This window comes from Ruditapes philippinarum, unplaced genomic scaffold, assembly GCF_026571515.1.
Source record: "Ruditapes philippinarum isolate M1 unplaced genomic scaffold, ASM2657151v2 ctg9300_1_1_1_1, whole genome shotgun sequence".
NCBI lineage: Eukaryota > Metazoa > Mollusca > Bivalvia > Venerida > Veneridae > Ruditapes > Ruditapes philippinarum.
The window spans coordinates 33,957-53,781 of NW_026866912.1; the positions used below are offsets into that span (position 1 = coordinate 33,957).

A 19,825-nucleotide genomic window follows, 5' to 3' on the forward strand; every position below is an offset into this window, starting at 1 on the left:
GAGACACAGACATATAAACATATATTTAGCTCCATGGTAGAGATCAGACTATCTGCAAACCGCAAGATTCAATGATGTGAGTAGATGAAAATGTGATGTTTTTAAATATGAAAACTAATTTAGTAGCAGACACTATTGTTTTCTTAAGAAAATGAAATAAGTCTCTGTCATAAGCCTGTGTGACAATTTGTGACTTCATAAAAAATATATGAGTCTTGTGATCAGCAGAAAAAATCAATGAAAGTGCGGGATGGGGGTGGGGTAATCCTCTTTTGAAGTCATTTTGCAAACAATTTGGTTGCCTTGACCTATATAACAAGATAATTTTATGTGTCAGGCATCTCATTCTCCAAGAAAAATCAAGGTAGGATAGGGGACCATTTCTCATAATGTAAGCCTATGGGAAAATCTATACGACAGTCTAACCTAGAGTTTTGACATTGCTGTCTTCTAAAGATGTTAATACATCATTTTTAAACATTCCTTGACTGACCTTTTGTGTTTTTACTATTCATTTATATCAAGGGAATATTTAAACAGATTAAACAAAAGTACTTAAAACTTCCAGTATCAAAAACATTCAAACCCATTCTAAACTATTCCTTTGTCTTTATGAAAACGCATGTGCATTTGTTGTATTAGCATTATTTTGTAAAAATATTTGGTTTACAAACTCTCTGATTTCGACACGTTTTTGATGAAATTTCTACATTTGCATACTACACATTTGTTTTCGATTGATTAACTGCCAATTTGACCATCAACTTTCAAGACTTATCTAGTTGGTAGTTGCTTCCCATATTATTATGTCTCGAGTTACACTATATCTTTATTGTGAAAAAGGAAACACCATATTTTATTTATATTCAAAAATTGGTTAAATACCTCATCTTCATTCGTTAATGCCACCGTCACCCTAAAAACATTGCAAAGCCATCAGCCTGTTATATGAAGTCTTGGCGTTTTCGATTTATTACCAAACAACGGACGTGTGGATAATTTGCCGTATCTTGGCAATGTTTGTCTTCTGCAGGCCTCAAATGTTTACAATAGTCAAAATACGCCACCAAGTCCAAGGCCGGGAAGGGATTTGACATAGAAAATTACATGAGTAGGGTGTCCATAAAACATCGAGTACCTCGGGTATTTCTGATAGAGTATCTCGTTCTCATTGCGCATTCATTGCAACTAATCTTAGCATTTCATATGAATAATCCTTAAAACATTTGATAAACGGATTCCAAGACATTGATTGGGATGGACTTGTCAAGAAATGTAAAACAAGGGGTTTATCTTTTTTTTATTGTCTGTCGTTGTAGAAAGGTCCAAGGACCCTTATTTTATTGTAATGGAATGTATCTCATTCTGTTCTATAGCTGTGCTTGCAATTAACTGGCCCTTGTTTACTTTTGCAATGCCCATTCAGAGGATGGACAACGACATTCAATACCTCTCAACTGTAAGGGCACCGAAGGTACAAGGGCAGAGGAAAGGGACAGGGAAAGCCTAAGTAAACACTAGCAACACATTGTTGACTGTATAGGAGTTGTTTTTTAAATCTTTACTCATCAACATAAACGCATAAAGTCAATATAAATATCACACACTTCACAAGTTTATTTTTAAAAGACTTGTGTAATATCTCACATCTAAAGCAACAAGATAACAACTGTCATATTTTTATCGATATATTTTATTATTTTTTTAATACATTTGTGACAAGTTCAATGAAATGATTCAATTATTGAAATTACAACATGTATTAGCAAGAGCTGTTAGTTAAGAGCATGTTCGACTATTTTCAGTGCTTGATAATGAAAGAAATGTCCGGCCAATGTAGGAATGAATGAAGATAAAGATTTTATCCAAAATACATGACATTGTTAAAAGTTTTTTATAATGAAGCAAATGTTCATTCAGTCAAATTTCAAGTCATAGTTCTGTAAGAGACATTCAATTATAATCCCAAAGACATATAAAATCACAAGAAATATAGTGATTGATGAAATATGGATCTGTACAAGAAACTGTTCCCTAAACCTAAGCCAAAGAGTTACACCAAAGTCGATGCCCAGAAACGTATGACACCTCCACTTTTTTCAGATAGTTGAGCTAAAAAGTATTTACTTCAAGTTGTAAAAGCTTAATAAAATTCAAATAAAACAATCTTTTAAATCTTACAATAAATTACACACCTTAAAACTTAAAACTTTTCCTCTTTCATATTCTTGTTAGCAAAAATCAGGCAAAACCAAATTATATCTTACATGTACTTAACTTCCTGTTATTTTTTATGAAATGTCAAGATATATAAAACAATTTTATACTATTTTTATTAAGTAATATTTTCTTGTTGGGTTTCAAGTCATACCAGCGCTATAAAGCTCCGAGTTAATTTCCAAGCTTCATTTTGGGAAGGGAGACCTCAGGTGTCAATCCTTGACTTATTCCGGCAGAAAAGGGCAACTGAGTATTTCAACCGATCTTTCACAAGCTAGTTGAATAGGTTCCTCGAAATTTATTGCAGGATTATAACACACAAGTATGATAGGCATGTGTTTCAAAGTCAGAAAAAAAAATTAAAAATTGAATTTTGCACTTTCATGAAAAAAAAGTTCCACTGAACATATACATGTATTAATAAAATTATCATGAGACACTGTATTTGTCATAATGTAGAATCAAAGCAGACGACATTTATGAACACTAGTCTCCTTCTATACCCAGAACAAAACATCAGGTACAACATACAAATATCCGTAATGTATTGCACCACAATCCCTTTTACTAAATTAAATATTCATTTATTCGTTCATTCATTCATTCAATATGAATTTAAACTAACAAAGTTATTTAAGTCATATATCTGACATATATATGAAAATATTATAAACTCACACAATTTTTTTTAATGAGATACTTTATGATTTGTAATGAAATAGAATTATCTATATCTTCATCATTTAAATTGTTTGGTGGATTTTCTCTCTAAAAACACGTAAAAAGAACTACAAATAATTAGGATATTACATTTCCCTCCTCGATCCACAAACTATAATAAAATACAAGTAATTGAAAATGGAATATTGTTACTAAAAAAGACATAGTCCTATATATATTTATATTGTTTATTAAAATTGTAATTCACATTTCACTTGACAAAGCAATGACATTCAAATGAATTCACTAGTCTACAATGATGTGTAACCATAACATATGTCTTTACATAACACATATTTAACTTATATTCTGCTTGTGACAACAAATTCTACCTATGCCACAAGTGCAGAATCAAGATCAGACAGCGATTCTGTGCCATCGTCAACAACGCATGCGTTTCAGTCCTATCTGACAAAAGTTCAGATCTACTTAGTTCTTACATGTAGATGTGTAGCGCTATTTAGAGCTGTTTTTAATTAGATTGCTATTTAGTCCAAACATATTTTAAAATTTACCCTCAAAATGATGAATGGTTGTGTCCAGATTGAAAGACAGACAATGCACGGATTCCAAAATTTATCCTTTTGTTTTCTATATATTTGATGCGTCTGAATTCCGGAACTTCTAAATTCTGAATTCCTAATTATTTTCAGGAAAAGAATTAGGTTCTATCAAATCAAATTTATTTCTAAAATCCGGAAATTGAAAAGAATGTGATTATTGTACTTGAAGATTATAAAACCTGCAAAATGTCAGTATCTTCCAATTAGTATTGACCATTTATTTTGACACCTAATGTAATCACAACCTACTAAGCATGTCAAACCCTTGATTTTAAAATGCAATTTACGAAGTGAGGAGTATATTGTGAAGAAAAAAAGATTAAAGGTAAATAGCTCGTAGTATACTAAACATGTTGAAAATAAATTGTGATAATTAACTTCTATTGTATCAATCAAGTCAGTATTCGTGATAATAAAATTTAATAAAGTTTTTAATAATCCTAAAAATTCTACCATTTTGTTAATTTTATCAGCTTCATATATTTTTTGTCATGTCTTACAAAGCATCTGTTGTTTCCTGTGCGTACTTGTTCATATATTTCTTCACTTCTGAACTCCGGAAACTTTCAAAAAGAACTTTTTGGCTACTCTCTGAGGTGTTCGGTTTTCACATGTTACAATGAATTGACAACTCTGACATGTAAATTCAAATATTATATGCTTTATAATGTTAATTCATCAAAAAATACTCTAATAAAGTGTGATAATTCTATCAATTATAAATCATTCTAATTATTTAGTGTGGTAAAAACCTTTGATTATAATGTATAACAAGAAAATCTAGTTCAAAAAAGATGAAAACAGAATTTCAGACCAGTCTAACAATGAATGTCTGTAATTGGCTAAAATCCAAATTGAAATTAGTTATCAGAAGTAACCAATCAAATGCTGGAAACTTCAGACTGGTCTTCATCTTTCAGAACTTGAGATACAGAATAAGTTATGTTGAAACAGCAATATATAAAATAAGTTAGGTTGAAAGAGCAATATATAAAGTAAGTTATGTTGCAACCGCAATAACGTAATTTATGTTGGCACATCAACATTCCAAAACGTTATGTTGCCGTAGCAAGAATTTTTGCTGTCTTTATCAAATCATTTATCAAAACTGGAAGCCCAGCATAAATGACGAGCATCGATATTAGCACAATCAAAGCCATCAGATTGATGAGAAGAGTTGAAGGAATCTCAAACTTAAACTTTCCGCAGCAACTGATGGAAGATCCCGAAGCGTCTGTCGAATTATCCGGATAATCAGTAGCTGTGCTATTTACACATTGAATGTCCGTCAGACTTAACGCCGTTTTGTCCCGAGATTTACTTTTACATTCACGGACACGCAGAGCCACTAGTGAAGGATTTCGAATTAATGTAAAGGCAAGCAACCATCTCTTCTTGGAAAGGCTGTTTCCTGATGAAAAATAATATTCACATGTACAAAATCATACATTATTTTCAATTTAAGGTAACATTAAATCAATCAAGGAAGAAGTTTAAATAAAATGAAAATCGATTTAATCTACTAGGACCACCTTACTGGATGTAAAGCAAGAGTTTGACTATCTTAAATATGACAAAGAAGAAATAAATGCGATGGTATGAAAAACTCTATGTTGGAGAGGGGGCATAATTTTGTCAAAATATTTGACAGAGTGGTCATTTTGCCTGGAAATATGAATGATGGTCATGAACAATTTTAAAAACATAAATTCTCAAAGGGATAGGAAATAAGTGGTATGGTACGAAAAACTTGTGACGCAAACGCCCCGGTGAGTATGATACCTCTTTCTATCATACATTGTTTAAATACAATAGTCAGGCTAAAATGGCCGCGTCTGCAAACTGTAGCAGGAGCGATATTTTCTATAGTATATTGTTCATTTCATACTATCTATATAACCATATAATTATGTTGGTATGGCCTATTTTGAACTACTTTTCTTCAGTACACCTAGTGAGGGTTTATTAAAGGTATACACCTTGATTTTATATGAAGTACATTAGATGTTTATACATGTATGTATAAGTTAACTTCTTTAATACGTTTCAGTAACGCAGTTATAACCCTGGCTTTTCATATATTCCAATTTTATAGAGTATTTATCCTTAAACTACATGTTTATAAGGACCTGAAATCATTCTTTTTAGGCAGTTTCCTTACATTATCAGTGTATGGTTATACACCTTTAAGTTATAGTATAGCGTACTTGTACTTGCAGCATGAGATTTTCATGCTTCTTGTTTTTCCTTCCAGAGGGTTGTTAAATAATAACATGAACTATGTGTACAATTAGTTTCACTATAGTTTTATGTATGCAGTCTAATGACAGTACTTGATTTTATGTTTATTTTGGTAATGTCCCTCAATTTTTGGCGGGAAATCCCTGGCATAAATAGGCTCCCAGCCTATGCCCAGCGTTCAGTGCTTTGGTCGCCGAGCTGAAGGTAAAGTGTTACCTATTTCATAGGCCTTAGAACTGAACCATCTTTCTCTCTCTAAATTTTTCTATTTCTCTTTTTAATTTAGATTTTAGGTTTCATTTTTGGCTCTTAGAGAAACATTTCTTTAATTCTTACAAATTATATTCAGGGTTTATTTCAGAATTATATAAAATATGGTATTATATTCAGTAATATATTTCATACAGCTTGTCTGCTTATAATAAAATTGTGAGTGTAAAGTTATTACATTTAGTTGTCTCTTTCCAAAATAAGCACACACTATAAAATATAGATCGAACCTGGGTATTTAAGCCAAACAGTCCTGGCTCCTGTTACATTTGGTGCCGTGACCAGGATAGTTTTATTTTGGAAGTTTATTCTTTATGTAGAACAGTACTTTTTGTGTATTATATAAACATATATATAAATACATGTGCGCTTTTGTGTAAATTCATTGGAACTTACACGCAAACAATGTCAAATAACGGTAGTTGGTGGGACCGTTGGTGGTCGCCGTCGAGTACTAAACAAAATACCAGCCGTGCACCGCATCATAAAACAAACACAATTGAAAATACACAAGGCAGAGTAGACAATTCCACCTTAGAGTTGAACCAAATATTGACAACACAAACAGATACAACATATCCTATGTCATGTTATGACCATACTGTTTCATCTAGTTACATGACACATAGGCTACAGGGTGACACAAAAGATCCTGAAATTTTGATAAAACAAAGTCCGCCCTTTTTCTCTCATTCTGAAATGTCTGACACACCAGTGCATTCTGAACATGTACAATTTTCGAGGAATCGATTCTCAAAGGTACAGGGTGAAACAAAAGTTGATACAGTCCCTACCAAGAGAAGTGCATTGAATTCAAAATTAGTTAACGATAGTTTGCAAACTGATTCTGCATTTAGACATGAAAATAGTACGGTAAACGTACAGGGTGATAGCGAAAGTTTACCTTCACTTTTGATTGACGTTAGTACTTTAGATATGGTACCACATCATAGGCATAGTGTCCCGTCATCATACACACTGTCTAATACTGTTTTTACCACAAGCAGTGTTATAACACCACGACCATCAGTCATGCAAAATGTACAGGGTGATGTACAAATATCTGACCCAGATTACATCTCAAAATACAGGTCTGTTGGAATCAACACAAGTCTAAATGATATATCACCAAACACACCTGATAAAATTATGAGTCTAGGTTATGAGGAATATCTAAAACAAAGGAGTCACGGCTCCATGCACACAGAACAGTATTCTAACAATATGAACTCAGCACAAAAGGTTCGGTATTTTGAACCTCATGCAGTGTCATCGCAGTCACACTATCAAGACAAGACTGCACAGAACTTGTATACATATTCCAATCCCTCACAGAACTATAAGTCACCACAGTATACGGATATGTCCAAACATATGCTAACACAAAACAGTCCTCATGGTTCATATGAGCAGACACAACCTCATGTTTCACATGATAGACGCTGTCCTTGCATTCATTGCAATCTGTCCTTGAATACACATACAGATAGAGTTAAATTTCCTATACAGGGTGTTTCCAAAAATGCAAAACAAAACATATATAGTTCAAACTCACTCAATGATATGCACTCCACGGAAACATGTGATATTTCCAGTGGATGGATTACTTCCCCAGTAAATGAATGTCATGATACATCTATACAGGGTGTGTGCAAAGGTGTATTTCCACCTAATCGTTCTGACCCAATGCAGCCAATTGTTCATGGACTTGAAAAGTCTGCTACTAAAACACATAGTTTTCAAAACAGCAATCACTCTGAAAGTAATGTACAGGGTGTTCCCTTAGATTCTGTACCCAATCCCGATAAAACACATGGTGTTCCTTTAGATTCCTTACCACATATGGGTAAACCACAGCAACAAGAAGTTGTATATAACCCTAATACTTATATTAACTCTAGTGTTAATCATGATGAATCTATAGTCACACATCAAGACACTTCTTTACAGGGTGTTTTCAAAGGTGCATTTCCACCTAATTTTAGACACTCATTACCATACACTGGCTATACCTCTGAACAACAGGGAATGGGTAACATGGGTATTACACAACCAAATGTTTATGCACATCAGATACAGGGTAGGCCTCCAGGTCAGTCAAGTGCGGTTCTAAATAAAAGCAACGAACCAGCATATACGCCATACATAGAACCTCACGCAGAAACACAATTTGTAGAGCCAACTCGTATTGATCAACCAGGCAGTTTAGCTTTCAGATCAAAACAAGCAGAGACAACCTCTTACGGGGTACCAACACAATATTCAAACATTAGAAACCAAATACAGGAGGTGCCACAAGAAGATATTCCCAGTACTTTACAACGTAAAAAACAAAGTACCCGAAATACAGATACTTGTACTGCCACACTGGATCCTACATTGAGTGATCAAACTCAGTCCTGCTATGAGTCACAATCTGATCTTAACCACAGAGGAGCCAATATGCAACAAAGGTTTTCGGCAAAACCTTAAATCACAGACTTTACAAGAACATACCAGTATTCCATCAAAACACAAACATAAACACAAAGAACCTGACAAATTTGATGGGAAAAACACAGATTGGCGTGATTATCTGATACATTTCGAAAACGTAGCTAACTGGAATGAATGGGACGACAAAGAGAGGGCGCAGCAATTGATAATGTCACTGCGAGGTCCCGCTCAAAAGCTGTTAAGTGAGATAAAATCTGAAAGTCTTACTGATTATGTGGCAGTCAAAGATCTTATAGGCCGTAGGTTCAATCCAATAGAACGCGAAACAGCTTTTCGTTGTGAGTTCCGAATTAGGAAACAGAAAAGGCATGAGAATGCCTCTGATTTTGGTTACGCATTGCAAAGACTGTGTTCACAAGCATTTCCGGGTGTTAGTTTAGAGGCTAGAGAGATTTACGTCATAGACCAATTTATAAATGGCCTTTTTCGCCCTGAAGTCCGTAGCCATGTGCAATATCGACACCCTACTACAATAGATAGTGCTATTGCTTTAGCTGTTGAGTTCGAAACATTTGAAGGTTCACAGGGTATCTTAAGAAAACCTCGTTTTGAGGAAGACAGTCAAATTAATGCAGTCTCAGAGCCTACAAGTCAGTCATCCCAAACTCACAAAAGTAGAGCAGACTCCGTTTCATTAAATGATCTGGCCAAATTAATTGAACGCCTCACTCACTCTATAAGCCGGAGTAATAGTAGGAGCAAGAGTAGAGAAAGAACTGATAGTAAGGATAGAGCAAAACTTCACAATGTTGAATGTTACAATTGTCACGAAAAAGGTCACATTGCCATGAACTGTCCTAAATCTAGTTCGGGAAACTAGGTCAGGCTGTTCTTGCGCCCGAAAGTACAGCCAACTCAGAAACTAATTTAGAAAATGGGCATTATCACAACATCACACTTTGTCCTATACAACAAAGATCATGTCTCTATGCTAAGCTTCTGTATAATGATTGTTACTTTCAAGCACTAGTTGATTCAGGCTCAGCAGCCTCAATCATTTCTATACCAACATTTCAGAAACTTGGTCTCTCTAACGCCGATCTTAAACAGTGTTCAGCCCTCCTTACTGCAGCCAATGGTACCGATGTTAAGATTGAAGGTACAATACATCTCTGTTTTGAGATTGACAATGAACCTTTTGAATTTGACTTTATAGTTGCACAACTGGATGATATAAATGCAATCATTGGAAATGACTTTCTCGACCAGTTTGATGTCAATGTAAAGTTTGGAAAGGGTCTCATGCAGATTGGGAAACATAAGATTAAGTTGATGAGAAAAGAGTCCAATGGGGTTGCTCGAATTAAGGTTAGCACAAATACTGTTGTTCCACCTGATACAGAAGTTGTTGTTAATGGTTATATAGATGGTCACATTAACTGTCATGAAGGACTTGTAGAGCCCTATAAAGTCATTAATAAGAAAGGCCTTCTAATGTGTAAAACTCTTGTTAGATCTGAAAGTTTGGGTGTTCCTATCTCCCTCATTAACATCACTGATCAAAACATTAAACTCAAAAAGGACACGTCAGTAGGAACTTTATGTCAGATTAAAAGTGTTCAATATTTTGATTCAGCTAATGGTAGTGGATTTGAAAAGGTAGAATTGCCTGATAATCTAAAACCATTACTTGATGAAGCTTCTGAGAACTTGACTAACGAACAACTTGGGAATGTTTCAAATTTGTTAAAAGAATATCAAGATATCTTTACCGACGATTCTGGGAAGATTAGTCAGACACCTCTTGTTGAACATGAAATAGATGTGGGTGATAGTAAACCTATTAAAATACCTCCAAGAAGGTTGCCATTGTCTCAGAAAGTGATAGTTGAAACTGAAGTCAATAAGATGCTTGATCAAGGAATCATTGAACCTAGTAATAGTAGTTGGTCTGCCCCAGTGGTATTGATAACAAAGTCTGACGGGTCTATACGTTTCTGTGTCGACTACAGAAAATTAAACTCAGTTTCTAGAAAAGATGCCTATCCCCTCCCTAAAATTGGAGAATCCTTGGATGCTCTCACTGGGTCCCGGTTTTTCTGTACTTTAGATCTTGCTAGCGGGTATTGGCAAATTCCAATGTCAAAGAAAGACAAGCATCTCACTGCTTTCAACACACACATGGGGTTGCATCAATTCAGAGTCATGCCGTTTGGGCTTTGCAACGCTCCAGCAACTTTTGAGCGGTTGATAGAAAAGGTATTGAGTCAGATGCAATGGAAAAAATGTCTTTGTTACTTAGATGATGTTATAGTTTTTGGCAAAACCTTTGAAATTGTTCTTCAAAATTTACGTGAAGTGTTTGAACGTTTCCGTATTGCAAAATTAACTTTGAAACCAAAGAAGTGCCATCTTTTTAAGAAACAGATAGATTATTTAGGTCATGTGGTATCTGAAAATGGAGTAAGTTGCTCGGTTAAAAAGATACAAATTGTTCAAGAATGGCCAATACCTGAAAATAAGAAAGAGTTGCGTAGTTTCCTTGGTTTACTGAACTACTACAGAAGATACATCAAAGAATTCTCTGTCATTGCATTTCCATTAACACAGTTGACACAAAAGAACAGAAAATTTGTTTGGGATGAGAACTGCCAATTTAGTTTTGAATGGCTCAAACATCTTTTGGTAACATCACCTATTCTGGCTTATCCGGAACAAGAAGGTGAATTTATTCTCGATACAGATGGATGTAACATGGGAATAGGAGCCGTCTTATCACAAAGACAAAATGGCGAAGAAAAGGTAATTGCCTACGCCAGTAAGTCCCTTAATAAGGCACAACAAAGGTACTGTACTACCTTCATTGAACTTTTGGCTGTCGTTACATTTGTAAGGCATTTTAGGCATTATCTCTGGGGTCGACATTTCCTTGTTCGGTCAGATCACTCTTCTCTAAAATGGTTAAGAAATTTTAAAGATCCTGAGGGAATGTTAGCCAGATGGTTAGCCATTCTGGAAACATATGACTTCCGATTAGAGCATCGTAAAGGAAGTCTTCATGGAAATGCCGATGCTTTGTCCCGTTTACCAAGACGTAAAGGGCCTTGTAAAAGGACTGATTGCCCAGATTGTACTACACACTTTAACTGTAGCAGATAAACTGGTAAATGAATTCATATGCAGGTTCGGGGTCCCCTCCTATATTCACACAGATCAGGGCCGTGAGTTTGAATCTCATTTATTCAAGCACATGTGTAAATTACTTGATATCGATAAAACTAGGACAACCCCTTACAATCCTAAATCAGATGGTATGATTGAACGTCTGAATCGCACGTTACTTCAGATGTTGTCTATTTTTGTCAATGAAAATCAAAATGATTGGGATGACCATCTTCCTTTTGTCATGATGGCTTTTCGTTCCACCTGTCATGAAAGTACTAAATTCAGCCCGAACAAACTAATGCTAGGTAGAGAAATTACTTACCCAATTGATGTTATGTTTGGTGATTGCCCTGACACAAAGGACAAACTTTGCCCTAGTCAATATGTAGAATGGATGAGACAATCACTAGAGATATCCTTTGATACCGCTTTTCATAATCTTAAAGTAGCAGCGTCTAGACAAAAGAAAGCCTATGAAAAAGGCTTAAAATCCAGACAATTTACTGAGCACAATTTAGTTTGGCGTTGGTATCCCCCAATAGCTAATACAAAACTTGGGCTAGGGTGGACAGGTCCATATACTGTAATTAAGAGAATCACTGATGTGACTTACACTATTGAACATGTTGAGACAAAGAAACGGGTTACTGTTCATATAGATCACTTAAAACCTTATCAGGGAACTAGAACATATACTGATTCTAGTGACAGCGAGTCTGAAATACTAAATGTACACCATCCAAATTATCCCGATGATGAAAACGAAGAAGTGGCTAATAGCACTACACCAGATGATGACCAGCAAACAGAGGTCACGCCATATGTATCTAGAGCCGGAAGGCGGATGAAGCCTAAAATTATATTTTCACCGTCTTAAATAAACCCAGACAGATACCAAGACTTTTTACTTGTAAATAATTTACCACAGATGCATCAACTAAATGTATCTTGTGCGATGTTAGAGATGATAATAGTGCCTAAGTTATCTTATCATCCCTGATAATAGATTTAGATTTCCACTAATCATGTATTGCAATGTACATATACATGAACAATCTATGAAATCTTTATATTTTCTTGTCCCATGTATGCTGTCACAAAATAAGGTTTCCATGTAAATGTGTGTGGATAATATTTATCTACATGTAGGATATACGTTTGTGTATTTATAATGTCAAGTATCAAAATGACAATGTTATTGTTTTGTCATAGCCATGTCTTATACAGATTACGTATATTGCTTTATATGGCATTATGTTTGTATTTTGTATTATCATACAGTACTAAATTACTTATTATGTGTATTCTTTGGAATAATATGTATTGTTAATCATGACAAAATGTAATGTCTTGATATTATATGTATATTCAGTTGGCGTTAGCCATGATAAATATTTCTATTATTGAAAAGTATAAATTATGCTTGTATACATATAGATATAAAGGTATAGAGATATCTTAAAATTGTACATATGAGGGATTCTTGTTTGAAATAAAATAAACTCAAATTTTTTTTGAAAAGCTAATTGAAAATTGATATTTGTTATGAGAGAAAAATGGTTCGGGTCTTTAATTGGTCCAGTTTGACAAAGTTATTTTATTGGTCTATATTAATTGACTAATTTTTACAAATATATCAATAGGTTTGCTGTATGTGTACTAATGTAAATTGAATAGAATAGTATTTATACCCCCGCACAACAAAGTTGTAAGGGGGGTATACTGGAATCAGCTTGTCCGTCCGTCCGTCCGTCCGTCCGGCTGTCCGGCCGTCCGGCCGTCCGTCGGTTTTTTCTTGTCCGCCCAATAACTTAAGATTCCTTTGACCCTTAGTCTTCATATTTGGCATGGAGGTTAGTCATGATTAGTAGATGACCCCTATTGATTTTGAGGTCACTAGGTCAAAGGTCAAGGTCACAGGGGCCTTGACTTCAAAAAGCTTGTCCGCCCAATAAATTAAGATTCCTTTGACCTACAGTGGTCATATTTGGCATGGAGGTTAGTCATGATTAGTAGATGACCCCTATTGATTTTGAGGTCACTAGGTCAAAGGTCAAGGTCACAGGGGCCTTGCCTTCAAAAAGCTTGTCCGCCCAATAACTTAAGATTCCTTTGACCCTTAGTCTTCATATTTGGCATGGAGGTTAGTCATGATTAGTAGATGACCCCTATTGATTTTGAGGTCACTAGGTCAAAGGTCAAGGTCACAGGGGCCTTGACTTCAAAAAGCTTGTCCGCCCAATAACTTAAGATTCCTTTGACCTACAGTCGTCATATTTGGCATGGAGGTTAGTCATGATTAGTAGATGACCCCTATTGATTTTGAGGTCACTAGGTCAAAGGTCAAGGTCACAGGGGCCTTGACTTCAAAAAGCTTGTCCGCCCAATAACTTAAGATTCCTTTGACCTACAGTCGTCATATTTGGCATGGAGGTTAGTCATGATTAGTAGATGACCCCTATTGATTTTGAGGTCACTAGGTCAAAGGTCAAGGTCACAGGGGCCTTGACTTCAAAAAGCTTGTCCGCCCAATAACTTAAGATTCCTTTGACCTACAGTCGTCATATTTGGCATGGAGGTTAGTCATGATTAGTAGATGACCCCTATTGATTTTGAGGTCACCAGGTCAAAGGTCAAGGTCACAGGGGCCTTGACTTCAAAAAGCTTGTCCGCCCAATAACTTAAGATTCCTTTGACCCTTAGTCTTCATATTTGGCATGGAGGTTAGTCATGATTAGTAGATGACCCCTATTGATTTTGAGGTCACTAGGTCAAAGGTCAAGGTCACAGGGGCCTTGACTTCAAAAAGCTTGTCCGCCCAATAACTTAAGATTCCTATGACCCACAGTCTTCATATTTGGAATGGAGGTTAGTCATGATTAGTAGATGACCCCTTTTGATTTTGAGGTCACTGGATCAAAGGTCAAGGTCATAGGGACTTTGACTTCAAAAAGTTTGTCCACCCATTAACTTAAGATTCCTTTAACCCACAGTCTTCATATTTGGCATGGATGTTGATCATGACTATAAGGTGACCCCTATTGATTTTGAGGTCACTGGGTGAAAGGTCAAGGTCACAGGGACCTTGACAAAAAAAAGCTTTTCTTCTCAATTGCTAAAGAATGTCCTGTCCGCAATGTATTGATTTTGACATTTTCACATTTGAAGCATGTAGAATACATAACTTAGCAATGCACTGGCTTAGTAACCTCAGATTTGGCAGGGAGGTTGTCCTTGAGCTCTAAATGGCCACTGTTGATTCTGACAAAGTGGTATGCGGGGGTATTCACGCCATCATAGTGGCAGTTCTAGTTCTGAATGAATTGATTTTTCTATCAGCGTGCGGTTAAACAATCAAAATGAAGAAGATCACCTGTAAACATATTTAGAATTATAGCGCTACAGTTCTTCTTCTGTCAGTTGCATGATCTGACTTCATTATTTGAGCCTAGACTATAATGATTTAGTACTACAATGGGGTTTATCTCAGAAAATCTGTCTTAACCAGACTGAGACACTTTGGTAGAACTTCATTTCTTTCGGGTTTCTGTGCGATTTAATTTGCATAAGTATTTTTCAAAAAAAAAAAAAAAAAAAAAGGCACAAAATACACTAGTTTTGTTTATAAATATGTTCAATATGTTTTAAAGGGTACGTGGAAGATGTTCTTGATTATATAGATGATGTTGGTGATGAGATAGAAGGTGTGAGTGTGGCAGGAGGTAGTGTTGGCAGAAGGTGGAGGTGAAGTGTTGGCAGAAGGTGGAAGTGCAGTGTTGGCAGAAGGTGGAGGTGAAGTGTTGGCAGAAGGTGGAGGTGAAGTGTTGGCGGAAGGTGGTGGTGGTGAGGTGTTGGCAGAAGGAAGTGGCGAGGTGGTGGCAGAAGGTAGTGGCGAGGTGTTTGCAGGAGTGGAAGACGCGAAATCTGATGGAAGGCCATTGTGGCCTGGTCACCCGACCCCATGTCCCATAACACTATGTGGGGACCATATGTATGCTAGCCACAGCACCTTTATGAGACACTGGGGGCATAAGCACGAAGAGTTTATTGAATTGTGGAGGTGCCCAAACTGTAGTAAAACTTCGGCAAGAAAAACGAACATTTCTCATCATCAAAAGACAAGCCACAAGATGAGTTCCAGTCTCTCGCCGAGTCTGGAACTCAACCAGGCATACATCAGTCCAGGTAATGTCCTTCCGTTTAAACCAGACATACGCGCCCAGCAGCAAAGGAAGCGGAAGCGTATAGCAGCGGAGGCAGAGGCTAGGCTGGTAAACACCCAAACTGGTAAACAAGTTGTCTGCCGGGATGAGGTTGCCATGGTTGAACAAGGGCAGTTGTTCATTCATCGAAAACCTAAGTGGCACCGTATTCAACAATAATGTTTTTTTATTCGCCTGGTCAGCCGACGTGCTGCTAGGTCCGCCAAACCCAACTGGGGGCCGCGGATAAGTCGCCTATACTGGAGTAGGTCCATTTAAGGTCAAACCAGGCATAAGACCTTAAAATGGGTATGATGTGGATCCAAATGTGTCCTTATTCTACTTTCAATGCAGATGTCCGAAGACAAGAAGATCAACAGTGCTTTATGACATTCTTTAAATACAGTGTTTAATTTATCATAGTGAAACGCAGAATTTATTCTAAGTGTACTTCTACTTCATTTATTCAGGACTTTCAATTTTAACGGTTACATTTGTTAGATTTTGATCAGTGAGAGTTTTCACTTTGCGTTTTGTTAATAAGGACATTTCTTCTGTTACAATGAAAATATCTTCCTGCTTATTTTCAAATTTATTATTGACTAAATTAATCAATTTAGATCTTAAGATGGGGGGAGTGTAGCAGGAGCGATATTTTCTATAGTATATTGTTCATTTCATACTATCTATATAACCATATAATTATGTTGGTATGGCCTATTTTGAACTACTTTTCTTCAGTACACCTAGTGAGGGTTTATTAAAGGTATACACCTTGATTTTATATGAAGTACATTAGATGTTTATACATGTATGTATAAGTTAACTTCTTTAATACGTTTCAGTAACGCAGTTATAACCCTGGCTTTTCATATATTCCAATTTTATAGAGTATTTATCCTTAAACTACATGTTTATAAGGACCTGAAATCATTCTTTTTAGGCAGTTTCCTTACATTATCAGTGTATGGTTATACACCTTTAAGTTATAGTATAGCGTACTTGTACTTGCAGCATGAGATTTTCATGCTTCTTGTTTTTCCTTCCAGAGGGTTGTTAAATAATAACATGAACTATGTGTACAATTAGTTTCACTATAGTTTTATATATGCAGTCTAATGACAGTACTTGATTTTATGTTTATTTTGGTAACGTCCCTCAATTTTTGGCGGGAAATCCCTGGCATAAATAGGCTCCCAGCCTATGCCCAGCGTTCAGTGCTTTGGTCGCCGAGCTGAAGGTAAAGTGTTACCTATTTCATAGGCCTTAGAACTGAACCATCTTTCTCTCTCTAAATTTTTCTATTTCTCTTTTTAATTTAGATTTTAGGTTCCATTTTTGGCTCTTAGAGAAACATTTATTTAATTCTTACAAATTATATTCAGAGTTTATTTCAGAATTATATAAAATATGGTATTATATTCAGTAATATATTTCATACAGCTTGTCTGCTTATAATAAAATTGTGAGTGTAAAGTTATTACATTTAGTTGTCTCTTTCCAAAATAAACACACACTATAAAATATAGATCGAACCTGGGTATTTAAGCCAAACAGTCCTGGCTCCTGTTACAAAACTATTAGATCAACACCAAAACAAAAACGACAAGAAAAACAGCGTTTCTAGCATTTATTTCTAACATCATACCTGTTTCAGATGGAATGTGATCTGGGATAGTTAAATTGCAATATATAGCGTTCTCTGCAGCAGATCTCAAAGGTTTCACATCTCTTCTATTTTCCACAGCATTTTTCAGAAGGTAACAAAACACGCGCATTACAGGATGATTGTGGGCCACGTCGACCATTATCATCCCAATATAGTTTACATAGCCTGAAATTAAATATTCCTTGTTTGATGAATACGTAATAACGTCCGTGTATCCGTCATTTTCTGTTTGTAAGTTTGTGGAAGAATGAAACATAAATGTGGCATAAAGATACAAATTATCACCTGCCAACTAATCATCGCTTGAAAATAGGAGAAAATGTGTTTTTATCAGTTTTTAAGTCGCAACGCCACTTCACGCCTTCACGCAACTTTTCAACGTAACTGGTGGCGGAAGACCATTAGGTACGGTCTCCATGTTTTTTAAGGCAGTTGCGGTCAATTGAGTATGACCATCGACGTTGGATTCAAAGTCAAAGCAGTGAGGGGAAAGTAGTGGTTCGAATTCAACGACTTTTACCACTCAGCAACTGACGCCTTTAATTTATAGCTTTGACATATCATTAATTATTGAATTTTAAACCTGATAGAAAAATATTACGGGCAGTCATTTAAGGCCCATTATGCGTTGGAAATGCTACCAATTTTATTTCTCAAAACTTTTAATTTATGGTATCTTGTTACAGTTTTCAAAGTAATAATCATTTGCCGTATATATGGTATAGTTTCTGCAACTATATAACAAAATACAACTTTGTTTACATTTTGCTACCTTTATGAGCCATTACTGCACATTCAGAGCTATTTTATCCAGTTGTTAAACATCATACAACCTCTTAATCTATTATTCAAACACAATTTAAATAATTAAACATAATGTCTGACATTTCCAAAGAATAAAAAAAATAATGATTTCTGAGACATAATAAATGCGCCTTTAAAGAATGAAATATACGTACATTTATCCATGGCTTCATAACCTCGCATTAGCAAACTTCGGTCCATTCTTGGTATCATAAATACACCCAAAAATGCACCAAGTAAAATACGCTTGAGGAAAGTAAAGAGTCCGATGCTAGCGTTAAGGAAAATAGCGAAAAAGTTGACAACGTCGTAAGCATTCCTAAACAGAAAAATAGCATTTATAAAAAATAAGCAAAATAATCACTACATAACTCGTTCGAACAAAATAGATCTAGTCAATTGGACTGGTTATACCAAACGTTAAATTTGTATGTATGTATTTTCACTCTCGCTGTGTTTATTATATGCTGTATATGTGTGTAATGACGAGGAATTGTTATGTTCAATTCATATTGAATAGTAAAATATGTTCTGTTCTGTAAAATTTCTATTAAATTCTTTATTTGTTTTATGAAACATTTAGTTTGAAAGCCGAAAATCGATCGACAAGATTTTATATGCATTTTTGTTTTGATTTTATATGCATTTTCGTTTTATCCATAAATTCTTTTCTGAAATAGAAAGAAGCTAAATTCTAAATAGTAAGTCAGTTAAGACAAGTTGTTTATTTTTTTTTTTAGATAAAAAATTATTCACCTGTTATCTACAGCTAGGGGTCTATATTTGTCCTCAACATTTATTTTTGGCTGGATGAAGTATCGACCAATTAAATAAATTTGCAGTTTAAATATGATGATGATACACACCGGATATCTGAAATAATAAATAAAACATGCGATAATATCACAAATTTTGAAATATTGCAAATTGTATACCATTACAGGATAACATTTGTAGGTCTGAAATAATCAATCATTTTATTTCACTTATCGATCAAAAAAACGTGAAAGAAATATAATTAACAAATAAATGTTTCACTAAAATTTCTCTGACTCTAGAATTAAATTCCTAAAATGTTTACTTTTTCCATTTTAAATTTGCCATGTAAATTGTCTTTATTCAAGGTTGTACATACCCTGTCACTGTTTAAAATTAAGGGCATGACTTATTTTATTTCTTCCATATCAATATAGTTCAGCAGGCACTATATTAACGCCTTATGAGTAATAAGAATGTGTTTTTGTTAACAACAAAGTATATGTCATATAGCGACTTCCTACTATTACTAGCGGAGGAAGACGTATTGTGCCCCTCCGTGCATTATTTTTCATACAGGACCGAGCAACTGACTGAAAGTTAGTATTGTGACTTTGTATAGGTTTGAACTATTATAATTAAAATAATTCTATTCTACTTGAAACCATTTCATTTTACTGAATAATCAAAAGATACATCAAATAAGCATACACATTTTCAAAAGTAAAATTAAAAGTGACTTCAATATTAACACATTCTTACTTTTTCTAAAACCTCTA

The 19,825-nt window shown here is 35.1% G+C and overlaps 1 protein-coding gene across 1 annotated transcript; it reads right to left on the bottom strand.

The window, feature by feature from the left end:
- Positions 1–3,114: 3,114 nt before the first annotated feature.
- Positions 3,115–19,638, bottom strand: LOC132734198 (stimulated by retinoic acid gene 6 protein-like). The gene is made up of 4 exons (XM_060720891.1): positions 19,047–19,638; positions 18,446–18,609; positions 17,466–17,651; positions 3,115–4,914 (listed from the first exon to the last, which is right to left on the bottom strand). The coding sequence occupies exons 1-4, from the start codon at positions 19,226–19,228 to the stop codon at positions 4,559–4,561; spliced, it is 888 nt and encodes a 295-aa protein (XP_060576874.1). The 5' UTR covers positions 19,229–19,638; the 3' UTR covers positions 3,115–4,558.
- Positions 19,639–19,825: the final 187 nt, after the last annotated feature.

Excerpts from the sequence above, each read along its gene's own strand:
- LOC132734198 (XM_060720891.1), bottom strand. The coding sequence starts at position 19,228 with ATGGTATACAATTTGCAATATTTCAAAATTTGTGATATTATCGCATGT. Across the intron at positions 17,652-18,445 it reads TTATGAAGCCATGGATAAAT|GCTATGTAAACTATATTGGG; the intron begins GTACGTATATTT and ends ATTTAATTTCAG. Across the intron at positions 4,915-17,465 it reads TCACATTCCATCTGAAACAG|GAAACAGCCTTTCCAAGAAG; the intron begins GTATGATGTTAG and ends ATTTTTCATCAG.